Genomic DNA, 18,588 nt, shown 5'->3' on the forward strand with positions numbered 1-18,588 from the left:
TTTTCCTTCGGCTTAGTTATTTGTCAGGGGTCACCACAGCAAAATGAACCACCAACTATACTGGCATATGTTTTAAGCATCGGATGCACTTCAAGCTGCAACCCAGTACTGGGAAACACCCATACACATTCATTCACAAATACACTTACATATATATATACAATAAAGAGGGGAAAAAATGTCTCCTATAGTTGTTAGCCAATCAAAAATGTTTTCAGGAAGTCAAAGGTTGACAGGTTCAAAAGCTAATAGGTTAGCTTATCTATTAATGTTGATGTTTTTGTGAATAAACAAATATAAATGACTTTATAATAAATGTTTTTTAAAGAATTTGTTGAAAATAAACTATTAGTAATAAAAATGTTTGCATATAAAATCAGTGCTGATCTTAATAAACAGCTTTTGTTCATTAACTTAAAGCTGAAATCTGAGTATTTCTGCATTTTTATAAGCATATATACATAATTTTTTAACATTTTTGTTATTAAAATGTTGAGACAAATCTTTTTGCTAATTAAATATGAATAAATTATTTAATAATATATATAAATGATAGAAAAATAACACTGTGCCAAATAAACGAAATATTTCTTTACATATACTGTATATTGTAATTAATTCATTTTAAAGGTTGCGACATTCATTTTTGCTATTTAAATATTAATAAATTATTTAACAGTATTTACAAAAAAAGTAATACTGCGCCAAATAAAACTGTAAATATTTCTTTCTATATATATATATTAATTTCAAAGGTTGAAACATACATTTTTGCTCATAAAATTTTTAAAGATTATTTAATAGTACATATAAATAATAAAAAAGTAACACTGTGCCAAATAAAACTAAATATTTCTTTATATATATATATATATATATATATATATATATATATATATATATATATATATATATATATTTTTTTTTTTTTTTTTTTTTACATTTTTGTAATTTATTAATTTTAAAGGTTGTGACATTAAAGTTTGCTAATTACATTTTTATAAATTATTTAATTAATAGTAAATAATAAAAATATAAATAATATAAATAATATTAAAATAAATAATATAAAAATATATAAATAATAAAAAAATTATACTGTGCCAAATAAAACTGTAAACATTTCTTTACATACATATATTAATTCAACAATTTTAAAGATTGAGACATTAATTGATTGAGACATTAATATTTACTAAATATATATTATTTTTTAATGGTACATATAAATAATAAGAAATGTAGCACTGTGCCAAATAAAACTGTAAATATTTCTTCATATATATATATATATATATATATATATATATATATATATATATATATATATATATATATATATATATATATATATATATATATATATATACACATTCAGACATAAATTTTTGCTAAATAAATTATTTAATAGTACATATAAATGATAATAAATACCACTGTGTCATCTAAAACTGTAAATATTTCTTTGTCTCATATTAATATTAATATTTTTTAATAAAATGTAAGTGGTGGACTTTTTTTTACTTAATGTAACAGGGTACTGATTATCTGAATTTGCTTTATACACATTTTTGCCCTGATGTATAAAATCAGGGACCAAAAATATACACATCCTATGTATGCACAATATATACTCACTGGCCCACATACCTGACAGTGCTGATCGTCTACAAAGGCTCTGGAGTAACTGCGCCCTCTGCTGTATAGTTTTCATAACGCATCCTGAAACACAGCAAACTCAAGTTACAATCCCTACTTATCATTCCTCAAACAAAAAATACATGTCATCTTTCCCATAGGTAACTCCACGGCTCCCAAAGTGGCTGATGCGCTGAATCAGGTGGCCCTGCCGGTGGTGCCGTATGAAACCTGTAAACGCATGGACTACTGGTGGTTTCAGGTCAAGACCTCTATGATCTGCTGCGGCTACACTTTACCTGATGAGCTCAAGTCTGTGTGTCAGGTGCGGAAATGATCTGGGATAAACTACTGTAAATCTAAATGCAGTGCCTGATGAATTTATTCTGTTTTTGGTATGCTAAGTGTGAGGACTAGCCAAAGTTGCTAGCTGCAGTTCACCCAAAGGCCACTGGTGTCACCACTAACAAGAGTTGGGTATTTTACACCAGTGTTTCCCAACCCTGTTCCTGGAGGCACACCAACAGTACATATTTTGGATGTCTCCCTTTTCTGACCCATTAACTTCAGGTGTTGGAGTCTCTTCTGATGTTATGATAAGTTGATTCAGGTGTGTTTGATTAGGGAGAGGTTGAAAATGTATACTGTTGGTGTGCCTTCAGGAACAGGGTTGGGAAACACTGTTTTACACAATATAAAAAAAATACAAAAGCCTTACACTTAAGCCATCAAACCCAACTACCACAATTTAAACAACACTACATAACAGTAGTAATACTAAACAGCAGCCGTAAAAACCAGCTTCAAAATGATGTGTAAATACATATATATATATATATGTATGTATATATCAGCAAAGTACAATTTCAGTACAATGTTTGCTAATATAAGTTAATATAAGTTAATATCTTTTAAGTTCCTTTTTTATTAACACTCACTGCATTTTAGCAGTAAGAACCTACAATACAGATTATTGATCTAAAGCTTGACAAAACATTACATCGCAAATCAAATCAAAATTGCAATATCTGTCGAAAATAAATAAATAAATAAAATCGCAATTAGATATTTTCCCCAAAACGCACAGCCCTACAGCCTATTAACCAATAATAATGTTGCTTTCAAAACTAATTCAATGTCGCAGGGTGATTCGGGTGGACCCCTGGTATGCCAAGACAGCCCCTCGGCCCCCTGGGAGGTTCACGGCATCACTAGTTTTGGTCCAATCGGCTGTGTCTTTGATAAGAAGCCCAGCGTCTTCACTCGTTCATCTGTTTACCTCCCCTGGATTGAGAACGTCATCCGCAAGACATCTACGACCTCACCAGTAGTCTGCTGATTGATTCTTGAATTTTCTGGAATCAGTGGAGCTCAATTCCACTCCTCGCACCCTACCACTCTGCATATTTGTATGTTTCTTTTATCACTTGAGATGTTTTTTTTTATTTGACCATAAGTGCCCTGCAAAGTGAACTTAACAAAATATTGTCATGTTTCCAGTTTGAAGAGAGCATATATGCTTCATTCTTATGACATTTTGTGGTTTGTTTTCACAAAGTGGGAATATACAGTACTGTATATGCATTTATTTCCTTTTTCCATTGTAAGAATTACCAAAATAGTGACCTTGCCACTTTTTTTGGGACTTATTTGTAGGGGTACATTGTAAGGACAGCCATTTGTGATTGAATCAATCAATCAAGCAAAATTGAGTGGACAATCCACACACACTCAACCGCTAGAAAATACTTATAATACATTGTAATAGTTTATGCGTCGAATGAATTTTCGTGTCTAACCACAATATGGCACCCACAGCAGAATCCTATCAGTGTAAGTTTCAAAATAAATATTATTTAATTGAAGTAATGTTTGTATAGCAGAAAAGAAAATTGAGCTGTGTCCGAAATTGCATACTTCCATACTATATAGTACGTAAAAAACAGCATCTGAGCCAAGTAGAATGTCCGAATTTATAGCATTGGAAAATGTGAATATGCGAGAAGTACCCTTATGACCTACTACTTTCGGCGAGATTCTGATGTGCACATTTGATGGACAATACACTATCCCATTATGCAATGCGAGAGAATTTATGAACGTAAAGGCTAATTTATACTTCTGCATCAAGCGCATGCGAATGCTCTGGCGCAGCTTTCATGCAGTCGCTTGCCTGTTGCTCTGGGTGGTGACCTGCTGCATACGCAAGTGTGTGTAGGTATATGCAGCACGAATACAACCAGCCTCTGAGCAAACTGAGAGAGAATCACTTGAGCTCTACTGCTGTTCCTATTGGCTGTCGCTCAAGAAAGTCAATCTTTATTTGCATAAAGTTGAAGGATTCTCATCTTTGTTGGGTCGCTCGACACACCCATCTGGTCGCCAACGGTCGCTGTTGCTCATGTAGACAGAGGTTGGCGGAAGTAGCTCGCTCTTCGTTGAAATGAGCGTCGCTTGTCGCTTTGTCGCTGCAAGTCGTTTGTAGTGTGGATAAGGCCATAACACAGTTCAGCATTGACTTCTCTTCTACTGACCTGGTTGTAAGGTGTGTTGAATGAGTGAGACATGCAAAATATGCAGAACAGTAGAGCATGAGGACTGGGATTGAGAAATGCTGATCTAGAGTATTTAGAAAGAAGTCTAAAAGCCTTGTCTTTTTCTTAAGCTTCTGGTTGTGGCGGACTAAAGGATCTATTTGGAACAGAGGGCACAGTGGCATCAATGCATCACCCAGATACCTACAGTAACAGAGCTGCCTGCCAGTGGAACATCCGCGTGCCCACCGGGAAAAACGTCTACCTTCACTTTAGCAGCTTCTCCCTGGAGGAGTCCGCACTGTGCCTCAACGACAAAGTCACTCTCAGTGATAGCATCGGCTCTCTGGGTAGAAATTTCCCATGTGGCATGTCCATAAATATCAGTGTGCTTTCAAGTGGTAATGTGGATGAGAAATAATATACGGTGTCCTCTTCTTCCCAGGCACCCACTGCAGCACGTCTTCTCCGAGAGATCTGGTAGCAATTGATGACACACTGACAATCAGTTTCTCCTCGAATGACAAAATTGTGGACACAGGGTTCAGTGCTACATGGAAAGCAGTGGATCCTGTAGATATCGAGGGTGAGTGAACAAAACACCTATTTTTTCCTCTCGGTGAACAGTGTTTGAGTTCATTTAGTTTCATAGTTGGGTTATTATCAATGGCGTGATCAAAGGCAAGCCTCACTATATCTTTTTTTTATAATAATTTTTTAGGGTTTTTTAACCTTTAATGGATAGAATAGTGCAGTGAATTGACAGGAAATAGTTGGAAGCAGAGAGAGGGGAAGGGTCGGCAAAGGACCTCGAGCCGGGATTTGAACTCGGGTTGCCGTGAGCATCATGGTGCTACATGTCAGTACTAAACCACTAGGCTATTGGCGCTGACTCTCAATATATCTTTTGACAATGTTGAGGAAAGTTACTTTTAACAGTTATGCATTACAATATTGAGATACTCTCCCAAAAAGTAAATACTTAATTACTTGTTATGCATCACCCCCAAGCAGCAACATCCCGCTCTCCCTCGCGAAGAAAATACAGAAGTAACTGAAACTGCAATTCATCGACTCGCCTTTGGAGGCTGGCTCCAGGAGCTCCAGATGTCCACTGACTGCTATGCTTGTGCGAACAAAATGGTGATGGTTGGCCAGGCCTACTTGTAGTTTCGCTCTTCAGAAACCTATGGGTGACGTCACAGATACTACGTCTATATCTTTTACAATCTATGGTTACCCCCCAATAATGTCTATTTACCATAATTGATTTCCTAAACATCTAACTCCATAGTGAATGCAAACTAACATCCTGACAACCTGCTAGAACACTGTAGTAACCACATAGCAACATATTGTCAAAGCATCCAATTTAAGAACCTTTCAGAACATCTCTTTAACTGCACATAATTGAGCTAACGACCAATCAGGAACATCACAAAAACTGCATAGCAACACACTGGCAACCTCTTTTGAAACTCTATCTACTAACCAATCAGATCACTGTACAGAAGCAACCCATTATGCTGGGTTCGCACCAAACGCAAAGAGAATACAAACATTGCGTCACTTGCTCTCGTTTACCCGTGGTATGTTATTTACCACACATAAATTTTGAAAACCTCTTAGGCCCCGCTTACACAGCCAGTTAAATGTGATCATTTCACAGAGATCGGTTTCAGGCCTCCTTTATATGTGGAAATAAATCAGATATAAATCCGATATGTAACAATGCGGTTATCATGTAAATCGTAAATTGTGTGACAAGTGTAAACACAGGAATCGGATATGGGTCAAAATTAAAAGAACTTGTAAATGGACAGGCAAAATAATCTGATATAGGCAACAAATTGGAATTGGGCATCAAGGCCTGACAGTGTAAAAGTAATCTTAGAGCACCACATACCAAAGAGCTAACAAGCCAATGTATTTTGTCTGTACGTTTCCAGCTGCTGTTGGCTGTGGTGGACACTTCACCAGTCAAAAGGGCGAGCTCCAATCACCCAACTGGCCCAATGACTACCCAAAACAAGCAGTGTGCACTTGGACTATCTCTATTCACACAGCCCCTGAAATCCATATAGTCTTCACTCACTTTGATCTACAGCCTATTGGTTTGTTGGGGCAGTGTGTTGATTATGTGGAGGTCTTTGATGCTGCTGGGTCATCACAAGGTTTGAATATATAATGATTAAATATGAAATTGTAAAAAGCTGCATTTGCCATTTTAATATTGTAACCCCTTTCTTTGTTCAGGCAAATTTTGTGGCTCTGTACCCCCATCCTTAACTGTCAAAGGGGTAAAAGCCACCATCCGCTTTCTCAGTAATGATGCCAACCAGAAAAAAGGTTTTCAAGGACACTGGACTACCGATCCTGGTGCTTCTCTTAAAAATCACTTCTAATATGGGTTTCCAAGGACAGTGGACCACAAATCCTGGTGTTTCTTCTAGAAATCGATTATAAAATGGGTTTCCAAGGACACTGGACCACTGATCCTCGTGTTTCTCCTAAAAACATCATCTAAAATAGAATTCCAAGGACACTGGACCACTGATTCTAGTGTTTCTTCTAAAAATCACTTCTAAAATGGGTTTCCAATGACACTGGACCACTGATCCTGGTGTTTTGCCTAAAAATATCTTCTCAAATGGGTTTCCAAGGACACTGGACCACCGATCCTGGTGTTTCTCCAAAAAAAAAAAGTCACTTCTAAAATGAGTTTTCAAAGACACTGGACCACCAATCCTGGTGTTTCTCCAAAGAAAAGTCACTTCTAAAATGAGTTTTCAAAGACACTGGACCACCGATCCTGGTGTTTCTCCAAAGAAAAGTCACTTCTAAAATGAGTTTTCAAAGACACTGGACCACCGATCCTGGTGTTTCTCCAAAGAAAAGTCACTTCTAAAATGAGTTTTCAAAGACACTGGACCACCGATCCTGGTGTTTCTCCAAAGAAAAATCACTTCTAAAATTAGTTTTCAAAGACACTGGCCAATTGATTCTGGTGTTTCTCCTAAATATCACTTCTAAAATGGGTTTACAAAGACACTGTTCCACAGATCCTGGGGTTTCTCCTAAAAGTCAATTCTAAAATAAGTTTCCAATGACAGTGGACCACCGATCCTGGTTTTTCTCCAAAAAATCCATTCTAAAATGGTTTCCAAGGACAGTGGACCACAAATCCTGGTGTTTCTCCTAAAAAGGATTTACAAAGACACTTGTCCACATATCCTGGGGTTTCTCTGAAAAAGCACTTCTAAAATGGCTTTCCAAGGACAGTGGACCACAAATCTTGGATTTTCTCCTTAAAATCACTTCTAAAATGGCTTTCCAAAGACAGTGGACCACAAATCCTGGTGTTCCTCCTAAAAATCAATTCTAAAATGGGTTTACAAAGACACTGTCCCACAGATCCTGGAGTTTCTCCCAACAGTCACTTCTAAAATGAGTTTCCAATGACACTGGACCACCGATCCTGGTTTTTCTCCTAAAAATCAGTTCTAAAATAGGTTTCCAAGGACACTAGACCACAAATCCTGGTGTTTCTCCGAAAAATCACTTCTAAAATGGCTTTCCAAGGACAGTGGACCACCGATCCTGGTGTTTCTTATAAAAATTACTTCTAAAATGAGAGCTGTTGTGCAATTGACTACAAAAAGATTTCATCTTTACATACTGAACTGAGGAGAAACCAAAAACATCTGGAAAACATGATATTGCATTTTTTCCCCTTGAGCTGTGTTTATTATTTGCTATAATCATAGCACAGGCTATTTATTGTATTGAAAACTTCTAATTAAAATTGTACTATTTGACGCTCTGTGTAAATATGTTTTGTCATCATTTATACAAAACAAGGACTTGGATGGATGGATGGATGGATGGATGGATGGATGGATTCTTACTTACTGACTAACTAATTGATAAATGGTTGCCATGTTGGTGAAATTTTCTCAACAGCATCATGGGTAATGTAGATTTTAACCACCAATTCTCATGATGAACATAATTTTAAACATATACTGAAATAGTACAAACAAAAATGACCTCAACAAAAGCATACTCCAGCCACAGACCTCATGTGATATAAGTTATGTAATACAAGTCATCATTAAATATCAGTTAGAATATGGAGCATAGCGAGGGAGTTGTTCATTCATTCTAGAACCTAACAGTTGATTGGTCAAAGTGGTTACCATGCCACCCAAGAGCAGTCCGGTTTGCCGACTTAAACCAATTCAATCCTGCCTATTGGAGATTATGCAACAGGCTGAGGGACGAGAGAGGCCATAGAAACAAAAGACCTGTTGATGATCTCCATTCAGTTCATTTATTCTGATGAGTGCATCTACTTGTCCTTTGTTCCAATTGCTATTCAGTGAATAGTGAGTAGCATTGGATATATTAATGATGCATTTATTGTAAAGATGATTAAAATGGGAGCGTACAATAGGGCCATATTGTGCCCTCTGACCCAAATGAAAATTTAGACAACTCAATGCTTGAGCGAGAGCATACTGTACGTGAATACAATAAATAATCAAGCTACTGTATGACCAACCAAGCTGTTTGAAATGTCCTTCAGGTGTGCTAATGCTTAACTATAAATGTCACTTACTTCCTTCTAGTGCTTTCTGCTCCTGATTTCTGCTCTTCTTTTAACTTCTCTTCAGTCTTCATGACTCTGGTGGACTCTTGTGTGAAAACCTGGTTCGTGGTGTAGAAAAGTTTTACAGTAGTTAGTCATCTTGTAATGCATGTTTCGGCAAGGACATAATGTAAATCAAGGTTTATTGCTTTTTAATCAATAAGCATTTCTCATTGTTTACATGTAATTTATCACTTTCTTCCTGGTGAACCAGATAGATTATTTGTGGCTATAAGCTGTAAATTACTACAGATTTTAACACACACTATTTAGCTACTGTACATACAAGTGTTTGGTGTGAATATGGTGAAAACAATTATAGATACACAAGACAGACAGACAGACATATAGATAGACAGACAGATATATAGATAGATATACAGATAGACAGACAGATTTTTAGATAGATGAACAGACAGTTCAACCAAAGATATATGGACAGACAAAAACACAGATACATAGGTCAACAGAGAGATAGATAGACAGACAGTTTGACAGATACACAGACAGACAGATCAACAGATAGAAAGACAGTTCAAGAGACAGATAGACAGAGAGTTTAATGGATAGAAGGATGGACAGACAGAGACAGACAGATAGATACATAGTTAGACAGATACACAGACAAAAAGACAGATCAACAGACAGTTCGACAAATACATAGTTAGACAGACAGCTCAGTAGACAGACAGACAGACAGACAGACAGACAGACAGACAGACAGACAGACAGACAGATAGATAGATAGATAGATAGATAGATAGATAGATAGATAGATAGATAGATAGATAGATAGATAGATAGATAGATAGATAGATAGATAGATAGATAGATAGAGATAGATCAACAGACAGATCGACAGACAGACAGACAGACAGACAGGCAGACCGACAGATCGACAGACAGACAGACAGACAGACATAGATAGACAGACAGATATATAGATACATAGACAGATAGACAGACAGATTTTTAGATAGATGAACAGACAGTTCAACCAAAGATATATGGACAGACAAAAACACAGATATATAGGTCAACAGAGAGATAGATAGACAGACAGTTTGACAGATACACAGACAGACAGATCAACAGATAGAAAGACAGTTCAATAGACAGATAGACAGAGAGTTTAATGGATAGAAGGATGGACAGACAGAGACAGACAGATAGATACATAGTTAGACAGATACACAGACAGGAAGACAGATCAACAGACAGTTCAACAAATACATAGTTAGACAGACAGCTCAGTAGACAGACAGACAGACAGACAGAGAGATAGATAGATAGATAGATAGATAGATAGATAGATAGATAGATAGATAGATAGATAGATAGATAGATAGATAGATAGATAGATAGATAGATAGATAGATAGATAGATACAGACAGACAGATCAACAGACAGACAGATAGATCGACAGACAGACAGGCAGACAGGCAGATTGACAGACAGACAGATCGACAGACCGACAGACAGGCCGACAGGCAGACAGACCGACCGACAGACAGACAGACAGACCGACAGACAGACAGACAGACAGACAGACACACAGATAAGTGGTTTGAAATATTAAGAAATTAAGTTGTTCATTTTTGTCCACTGCCCTGTTTCCCACACATCCATTACTTTGAGGACGGCCACTGTTTCTACTTGTTTGCACAGTGAGAGTTTGTATGCACAGACTGTTTCATTCGGTCCACAGGTCTGTGCATACAGAATTACACACAGTCAACGACGCTCTTAAACTTCCCACTTGAACTGCTCAGTAATTTCTAAAAGCATGAAGACGTGCACAGAAAACCACTTTCATTTTCTACACCCACTTCAATCTTTAAATGCGCAACCTCAACAAAAGCCTCCTCACACCAACCCCAAAGAGTGTGAATTGCTCATTGATGCCGCTTCCTCTGGTTTGCCCCATGCCGAGAGACTTTTCAAAGACATGGGCAGCCGGTCATGTGACTCACCAAATCAGCCAATGAGGACGCGGGGCTCAGATTTCATTTGGTGAAGAGTCACCAAAAGCTCCACTGAGCTTTGAGGAGAGCGAGCCTGACTCCTCTGCTTAGCCTCTCAAGTTTTCACACACGCTTTTAGCTCATTAAACAGCGAACAAAAAGAGCACACAATGGACCCGTGGACTTTATGATGGGATGCTAATGTAGGTGAAGGAATTCTGGAGATCTTATATTTGTTTCACTACAAGATCTTCCTGGATATTGGGGGAAATGGGAGCTGGAGCCATTTGTGTAAGTAAAAAAAAAACAGAAAACATGCTGCTCTTTTCCTTATAAGGTAGAGTGTCTCAGTCAGTATAAACGTGTGTGTTTGTATATGTGCGTGTTTGTGTTTACACATGATTACAGTGGAGTTTATGCATGCATCAGTGTGAATGAGCGCAGGCTGAGATCCTGGATTTAAAACAGGGTAAAACCCGCTAGGCTGAGGTCATTTTTTCCCCCATCTGTTTACAATGTGTCCTTTTTAAAACCTCTTGCTGCTGACAACATCTCAACTTCATTTCAACTTCATATACAAGTCAGAACCACTTTGGAGTTGTAAAATCTTTGGAGAAATATACAAAGACATTACGTTTAAAGAACCCAATTTCCCTAATACAGTCTGCGCTGTATTAATGTAATGACAAAAAGTCAAGACAACTGATATTTGTATGTTGCTTTAACTTATTTGAATAAGTTACTCAGCTTTCAGCTAATTTTTTTAAGTTATACAAAGTTTAACATCATATTTTTAGTCAGTTTAATTGATGTAAGTTGAGATGACTAGAAAAATTCATTTGATTCAACTCAATAATGTAAAGCAGCAAGTTTTATTTTTACAGTGTGGAGCACAAAACCAACCAATGGTAAATTTTTAGAAACTTTCCATTGGTGTATTGTTTGTTATGATAGGATAATAATTGTCTGAGATACAGCTATCTGAAACTCTTGAATCTGAGGGTTAAAAAGAAATAAATATTGAGGGAAAATCTTTAAAGTTGTTCAAGTTACTTAGCAATGCATGTTACTAGTCAGAAATCTGAGTTTTGATATGCTTAAGGTAGGGAATTCACTAAATATCTTTGCTAAACACAATATTTACATAATATTTAAATGATTTCTGGCATAAAAGAATAACAAAAAGACCAATTTGACCCATTTTTGGCTGCTTCTACAAAAATACCTGTGCAACTTAAGACTTAATTTAACTTAAGTTCAGAGTCAAATTTAAAACTCCCTTGTCCCATACTGACCCATAAAATATTCACTATGGTACACTGTAAAAATGGTTATGACAAAAAGTCAAGACAACTGATATTTGTATGTTGCTTTAACTTATTTGAATAAGTTAATCAGGTTTCAGCTACATTTTTTAAGCTATACAAAGTTAAACTTCATATTTTTAGTCAGTTTGATTGATGTAAGTTGAGATGACTAGAAATTTCATTTGATTCAACTCAAAAATGTAAGGCAGCAAGTTTTATTTTTACAGTGTGGAGCACAAAACCAACCAATGGTAAATTTTCAGCAACATTTCCATTGGTGTATTGTTTGTTATGATAGGATAATAATTGTCTGAGATACAGCTATCTGAAACTCTTGAATCTGAGGGTTAAAAAGAAATAAATATTGAGAAAATATAAAGTTGTTCAAGTTACTTAGCAGTGCATGTTACTAATCAGAAATCTGAGTTTTGATATGCTTATGGTAGGAAATTTACTTTACATAATATTTAAATGATTTTTGGCATAAAAGAATAACAAAATGACCAATTTGACGCATTTTGGCTGTTCCCACAAATATACCTGTGCAACTGAAGACTGTTAGAGGTTTTGGGGTTTAGGGTCATATACAGTTGATGCCAAAATTATTAGCCCTCCTGTAGTTTCTTTTCTTTTGCAAATATTTCCCAAATTATTTTAAACAGAGCAATGAATTTTTCACAGGATTTCCTATAATATTTTTTCTTCTGGAGAAAGTCTTAATTGTTTTATTTTGGCTATAATAAAAGCAGTTTTTAACTTTTAAGAGCCATTTTAAGGTCAATATTATTAGCCCCCTTAAGCGATATTTTTGTTTACAGAACAAACCATCAATATACAATGACTTGCCTAATCACCTTATTTAACCTAGTTAAGCCTTTTATTGTCACTTTTATTGTCACTATTGTCACTAACAGTCTCTTAAAAAATATCTAGTAAAATATTATGTACTGTCATTATGGTAAAGATGGAGTTATTAAAACTAATATGTTTAGAAATGTGTTGAAAAAAAATCTTCTTTCCGTTAAACAGAAATTGGGGGGGGCTAATAATTCTAACTTCAACTGTGTGCCCTTTTTTGACCCAACTGTGTGTCCTTTTTACTAACATACACTTTATAGAAGTAGATCTTGCACATATTTGCTCCTTAAAATGAGGAATGCTTGTTTTTGCATGTTTTTTAGCCGCTGTTGCTAATCTGTGCTGTATTGTGCTGTGCAGCTGTCGCTATGAGCGGTTGCTGTCAGGACCACACACAGCACATGTGCACACAGGCCTATGAGAAATGAATGAACAGGCTGAGACTTGTAGATTGTGAAATTGAGCGCTGTCTAGTAACACAATGCCCCGACTTGCTATTTGTAACTTATAAGAATCTGAGAATTAGCTAAAATGTAGACAGCATCAGAACAATCGCTTATGCTAATAGTAAAAGTGATATTGTGAAAGGTTATCGCAATTGAAAATATTAATCAGTTCCTTTGTTTTTATAACAGCTTTTCTAAAAAAATATGGCATTATTTGCTTTAATTCTTGTATTTTCCTGCGAAAATAATCAAAAATCTTGTATAGAACAATGGTCCATTAGTTAATACATTCACTAACATTAAGTATGAAGAATCTTGTAAAAACAGTCATTTGTCATACATTAGCATTTACTAATGCACTATTAAATCCAATGTTGTGCTTGTTAACATCAGTTTATGCACCGCGAGTTAACACAAACCAACATGAAACTAACTTCCTAACTACTAACATAACTAAGATGAATAATACTGTAATAATTATATTAATGTATTACTAATTGCTTCATGTAGTAAATGCATTAACTAATGGACCATTATTTTAAAGTTTTATATATATATATATATATATATATATATATATATATATATATATATATATATATATATATATATTCAGTTGAAATCAGAACTATTAGCCCCCCTGTTATTTTTCCCCTAATATCTGTTTAGCGAATAGAAGATTTCTTCATTCAACCTTTCTAAACATAATAGTTCAAGTAACTTATTTCTAATAACTGATTTATTTTATCTTGCCATGATGACAGTAAATAATATTTGACTAGATATTTTCAAGACACTTCTAAACAGCTTAAAGTGACATTTAAAGGCTTAACTAGGTTATTAGGTTAACTAGGCAGGTTAGGGTAATTAGGCAAGTTAATTGTATAACGATGGTTTGTTAGACAGTCGAAAAAAAAAAAATTAGCCTAAAGGGGCTAATAATATTGAACCTTAAAATGGTTTATAAAAAACTGCTTTTATTCTAGCTGAAATAAAACAAATAGACTTTCTCAGAAGAAAAAATATTATTAAACATCAGGGGGGCTAATAATCTGACTTCACTGTATACATGTACAACATCCAACTCCAATTCTGAATTGTTCTTCACAGTTTAATATCTCACAAATATAACAAGACGTTAACCTACAATTGCAAGTTAAAGACTAGAAACTAACCGTTTGGTGAAGATATAAGAAGTCCTACTATAAAATATTGCAAGTGCATAAATAATGAGAATTCTGAGATTCTAAAAGCCTGCAATTCCTGTTTTTGAATCCTGTTGGAAATGACGTTATTTTATTTATTAGTAAAACAATCCAATGTGATGAAGGGCTAACATTATTACTATTCAAAAGTAATGCTGACATTATAAATTACTCAACTTAGTCATTTTGCATTCTCGCTCAATAAAGGTCTTCATTTCTTAAAAAAAAGACCACAGACTTTTAAACATGGGTGTATTTTAGCACGTTTTTGAGCTAGCTTAACTAAACTCCTCAGTATTTGATATGAGGAGCTTAAACTGAGGTGTTATTTCAGACTGAGGGGGAGGGTTTGAATATTCATTGACGTCCCTCTAGAATCAATGTGTGTTGGTGAGGGAGAGGTTTCATTAAGTAATTAACATTTAGTCCTTTAGTCTTAACCTGCAATGAAAACCAGCAGCACAGGGTAAGTGTTTTATTATTGTGATTGACTGTGAATAGCATGACTGTATGCTGACACACATGAAGCGTTAGTGTGTGCGCGTGTGTGACTTCATGGACATCTGTTTCTGTGGGTCTCATGAGGAGCTCAGACCAGCTTATGTTCTTAATGTCAACTTCAAAAACTAAACACGAGAGGCTTCATCAAGCGTATTGAGATATAAAGCTTCCAAATTAGACTCAATATGCACAATACACTGCTGTGCAAAACTCAGCGCTCATTTAAAAAAAAGAAAACAATAATTAGATTAAAAATGACCGTAAAGTTAAATTAAAGTCAATTTACTGCAATAAAAAAGCAACAGTTGTTAACACTGATGATAATAATAAAGAAATGAGCAGTGAATTAAGATCATGTGACACTGGAAAGTGGAGTAATGATGCTAAACATTCAGCTTTACATCAGTTATCAATTATGTCACTACTTACTGTATAGCATAAAGTATATTAGTAAGTATTGTAAGTAGTAAATCAAAAAGTTTATTAGTTATAAACTATATTTATAGTTATAGTTATAAATTATATTAAACTATTATATTTATAGGTTTAAACTATATTAGGCAAGTATATTAGAATAGAAAACACTTATTTTAAAATTACATATAACATAAACATTAATATTAACATGTCAATGTGGAAATAATAATAATAATAATAATAATATAAATCAAGTCATAGTACTCAAAGTGCCTTTTTATTATTCATTTATTCATTTTCTTTTCGGCTTAGTCCCTTTATTAATCCGGGGTCGCCACAACTTATCCAGCACATGTTTTACACAGCGGATGCCCTTCCAGCTGCAACCATCTCTGGGAAACATCCACACACACTCGTTCACACTCATACACTATGGACAATTTAGTCTACCCAATTCACCTGTACCGCATGTGTTTGAACTGTGGGAGAAACTGGAGCACCCGGAGGAAACCCACGCAAACGCAGGGAGAACATGCAAACTCCACACTGAAACACCAACTGACCCAGCCGAGGCTCGAACCAGCAACCGTTTTGCTGTGAGGCGACAGCACTACCTACTACGCCACCGCGCCACCACCTTTTTTATCATTATAAAGCTAATTTTCTTATAAATAAGAAAAAGGTCTTGACTGTAGCAAATCCTCTCTGATTGAACTCTATGCATGTTCATGAAGCACAGCAATGCTGTTTCTATATTGTACAAAAAGAAGCAATTGTTTTTTGAGCTGAGTATAACAAATAATGCTTACAGTGTGTCCTTGTTTGTTAAAAGAGTATTTAGTACTGAATACCCAGTTAAGAAGCTCACATTAAATATCAAGAAATCAAAAATCAAGAGAAGCAAACAAAAAAAAAGTTACATTTAGTTCAAATGTTGTAGGTTGTAATTTTTTTTTGCAATATTTTGCTTGAATGTAATTGTATTATCTTTCAATTTCTGAATATGTTTGGTGACAAAAATATTATTTTAATAAATGTATATAAATATATCTGTTTAATAAATCTGTTTTGTTTAAATGCACCAAAATACATTGCCTATATTCACTTAAAATAGATCAAAATATTCATTTTTAAAATGGGGTGAACTCAGTTATGCTGTGCACTGTATATATATAAAGAATTCACTAAGAATTCACATTAATAATAAAAAGGCACTTTGAGTACTATGACTTGATTTATGTTATTATTATTATTATTATTTTATTATTATTATTATTTCCACATTGGCATGTTAATATTAATGATTATGTTCAAGTGTGTTTGATGTTAAATTTTAAATGTCCACATGTAATACCTTTTACCGATTATATTTATATATAATTATATTATTTACCGATATAATATTCTGCTTTGTATTTCTCTAAACTAATATATATGGTGGAAATAATGTACACTTCATAAAAAATGGTCTGTAGAAACCCTTTGCTAATTAATGGCAAATTAATATTGACAATTTAGAAGACATTTTATTATGAGAATACTATTATGAACACACTATTTAAGGTTAATTTATAAAATAAAAATAATTTATTCCTCTAATTGCAAATCTGAATATATATCTTACATGCTGCATAAATTTTTATAAAGAACATATTTACTTATCACATATATGCTTACACTGTAACAACTAATGACCGTGTTCAGTTTCTGTTCAAAGAAAACATTCCCATAAAGTAAACATTAGCCTATCATATCAGTCTAACTTCCTGAATGCAGAACATTTTATAGCTTTCCTCCACTAGATCAGCCTGTTCTTAAAAACAGCTGAGCCTGACCTGATATACAGTCAACTGTGTGTGTGTGTGTGTGTGTGTGTGTGTGTGTGTGTGTGTGTGTGTGTGTGTACTATGTAGTTGTGTTTCCCCTAACCTGGTTACAGGTGCATGGCAACCCCTCGTGACATACACACACACACACACGCACACACGCACACACACACACACACACAGAGAGAGTGACAGATCCACCTGTACCTGAGGTGTGAGAGTGTGATTTATGGGCTGTTGGAGATGCAGCCGGTGAGAACGGTGGATGTGGTGGACTGTTCCTCACTCTTCTGCTTTTCTAAGCACAACAAGGCCGCCGTCCAGATCAAGGAGGACATGAAGCGGATGGTGCAGATGCCCACGATCAGAGCCCATCTGCAAGGGAGGAAGACGTTCGGCGTGTCCCTGCTGGAGCTGCGAGATCTGGGTCTGCTGGAGGACGAGGTGCCTGCGGTGGTGCGGCGTTTGGTGGAGCACCTGCAGAAACAAGGCAAGTGAACTTTATTTCAACAGTGCTCTTATAAAGTCGATTACGTCAAAGCAGAATTAAGTTGATGATGAAAAGACGAAAGAGCATTAGATCTAATGTTTGACCTCATTGCGGTCGAGGAAATCTGATCTGGGAACAGTGATAAAGTATTGAGAGTAACCTGAGGAATTCTTTGGTGAGGTGTTATAATGTATGCAGTGACTGAAGGCAGTGCATGTTATGTCCTGGTTATTGCCGATTCAGATATTTCTGCCATCAGAGATACTTTTGGGATTTGTTGTATGTGATTGGAGGTTTAAACTGTAGTAACTAATAGAGAAATATTTTGTTCTTTGTCCTTTTAAATTTTCTAATATGAATATATGTTATCGTTTTTTTACATGGCTATAATAACAGTAGGCTAAATAAATAATTAGCTGGAAAAAAATTATACTAAGGATATAGATTATCCACTGTAGTATATATAAATTACCTGACAAAAGTCTTGTCACCTATTCAAGTTGTAAGAGCAACTAATAATAACTTGACTTTTAGTTGATCATTAGGAAAAGTGGCAGAAGGTAGATTTGTCATATGAATCATCTGTTGAACTGCATCCCAATCATCACAAATACTGCAGAAGACCTATTGGAACCCACATGGACCCAAGATTTTCACAGATATCAGTCAAGTTTGGTGAAGGAAAAATCATGGTTTGGGGTTACATTCAGCATGGGGGTGTGCGAGAGATCTGTAGAGTGGATGGCAACA

At 35.3% G+C, this 18,588-nt stretch overlaps 2 protein-coding genes and 1 long non-coding RNA gene across 9 annotated transcripts in view; 2 read left to right on the forward strand and 1 right to left on the reverse strand.

Moving 5' to 3' along the window:
- The window catches only part of zgc:154142 (uncharacterized protein LOC555481 homolog), a 45,384-nt gene extending 36,645 nt beyond the window's left edge, over positions 1–8,739 (forward strand). The window contains 7 exon segments of the mRNA XM_056456551.1: positions 1,800–1,963; positions 2,783–2,942; positions 2,945–2,965; positions 4,304–4,522; positions 4,618–4,758; positions 6,122–6,346; positions 6,429–8,739. Of these exon segments, the coding sequence (XP_056312526.1) occupies positions 1,800–1,963; positions 2,783–2,942; positions 2,945–2,965; positions 4,304–4,522; positions 4,618–4,758; positions 6,122–6,346; positions 6,429–6,577 (1,079 nt within the window). The 3' untranslated portion in view covers positions 6,578–8,739.
- LOC130225514 (uncharacterized) lies at positions 1,652–17,643 on the reverse strand. The gene is made up of 3 exons (XR_008837745.1): positions 17,556–17,643; positions 8,794–8,882; positions 1,652–1,722 (listed from the first exon to the last, which is right to left on the reverse strand). It is a non-coding gene; the product is annotated as an uncharacterized LOC130225514 (long non-coding RNA).
- The window catches only part of fam13a (family with sequence similarity 13 member A), a 102,150-nt gene continuing 94,425 nt past the window's right edge, over positions 10,864–18,588 (forward strand). For 3 of the 7 annotated variants that reach the window (XM_056456550.1, XM_056456546.1, XM_056456549.1), the window contains exon 1: positions 17,566–17,838. In XM_056456550.1, coding sequence (XP_056312525.1) covers positions 17,592–17,838 — 247 coding nt within the window. In that variant the 5' untranslated portion in view covers positions 17,566–17,591. Of the gene's footprint in view, positions 11,080–17,561; positions 17,839–18,588 lie in introns of those variants that run through there. The other 4 variants (XM_056456545.1, XM_056456548.1, XM_056456544.1 and 1 more) reach the window with 4 other exon arrangements.

The sequence above is a fragment of the Danio aesculapii genome, chromosome 1 (assembly GCF_903798145.1).
Source record: "Danio aesculapii chromosome 1, fDanAes4.1, whole genome shotgun sequence".
NCBI classification, from domain to species: Eukaryota; Metazoa; Chordata; class Actinopteri; order Cypriniformes; family Danionidae; genus Danio; species Danio aesculapii.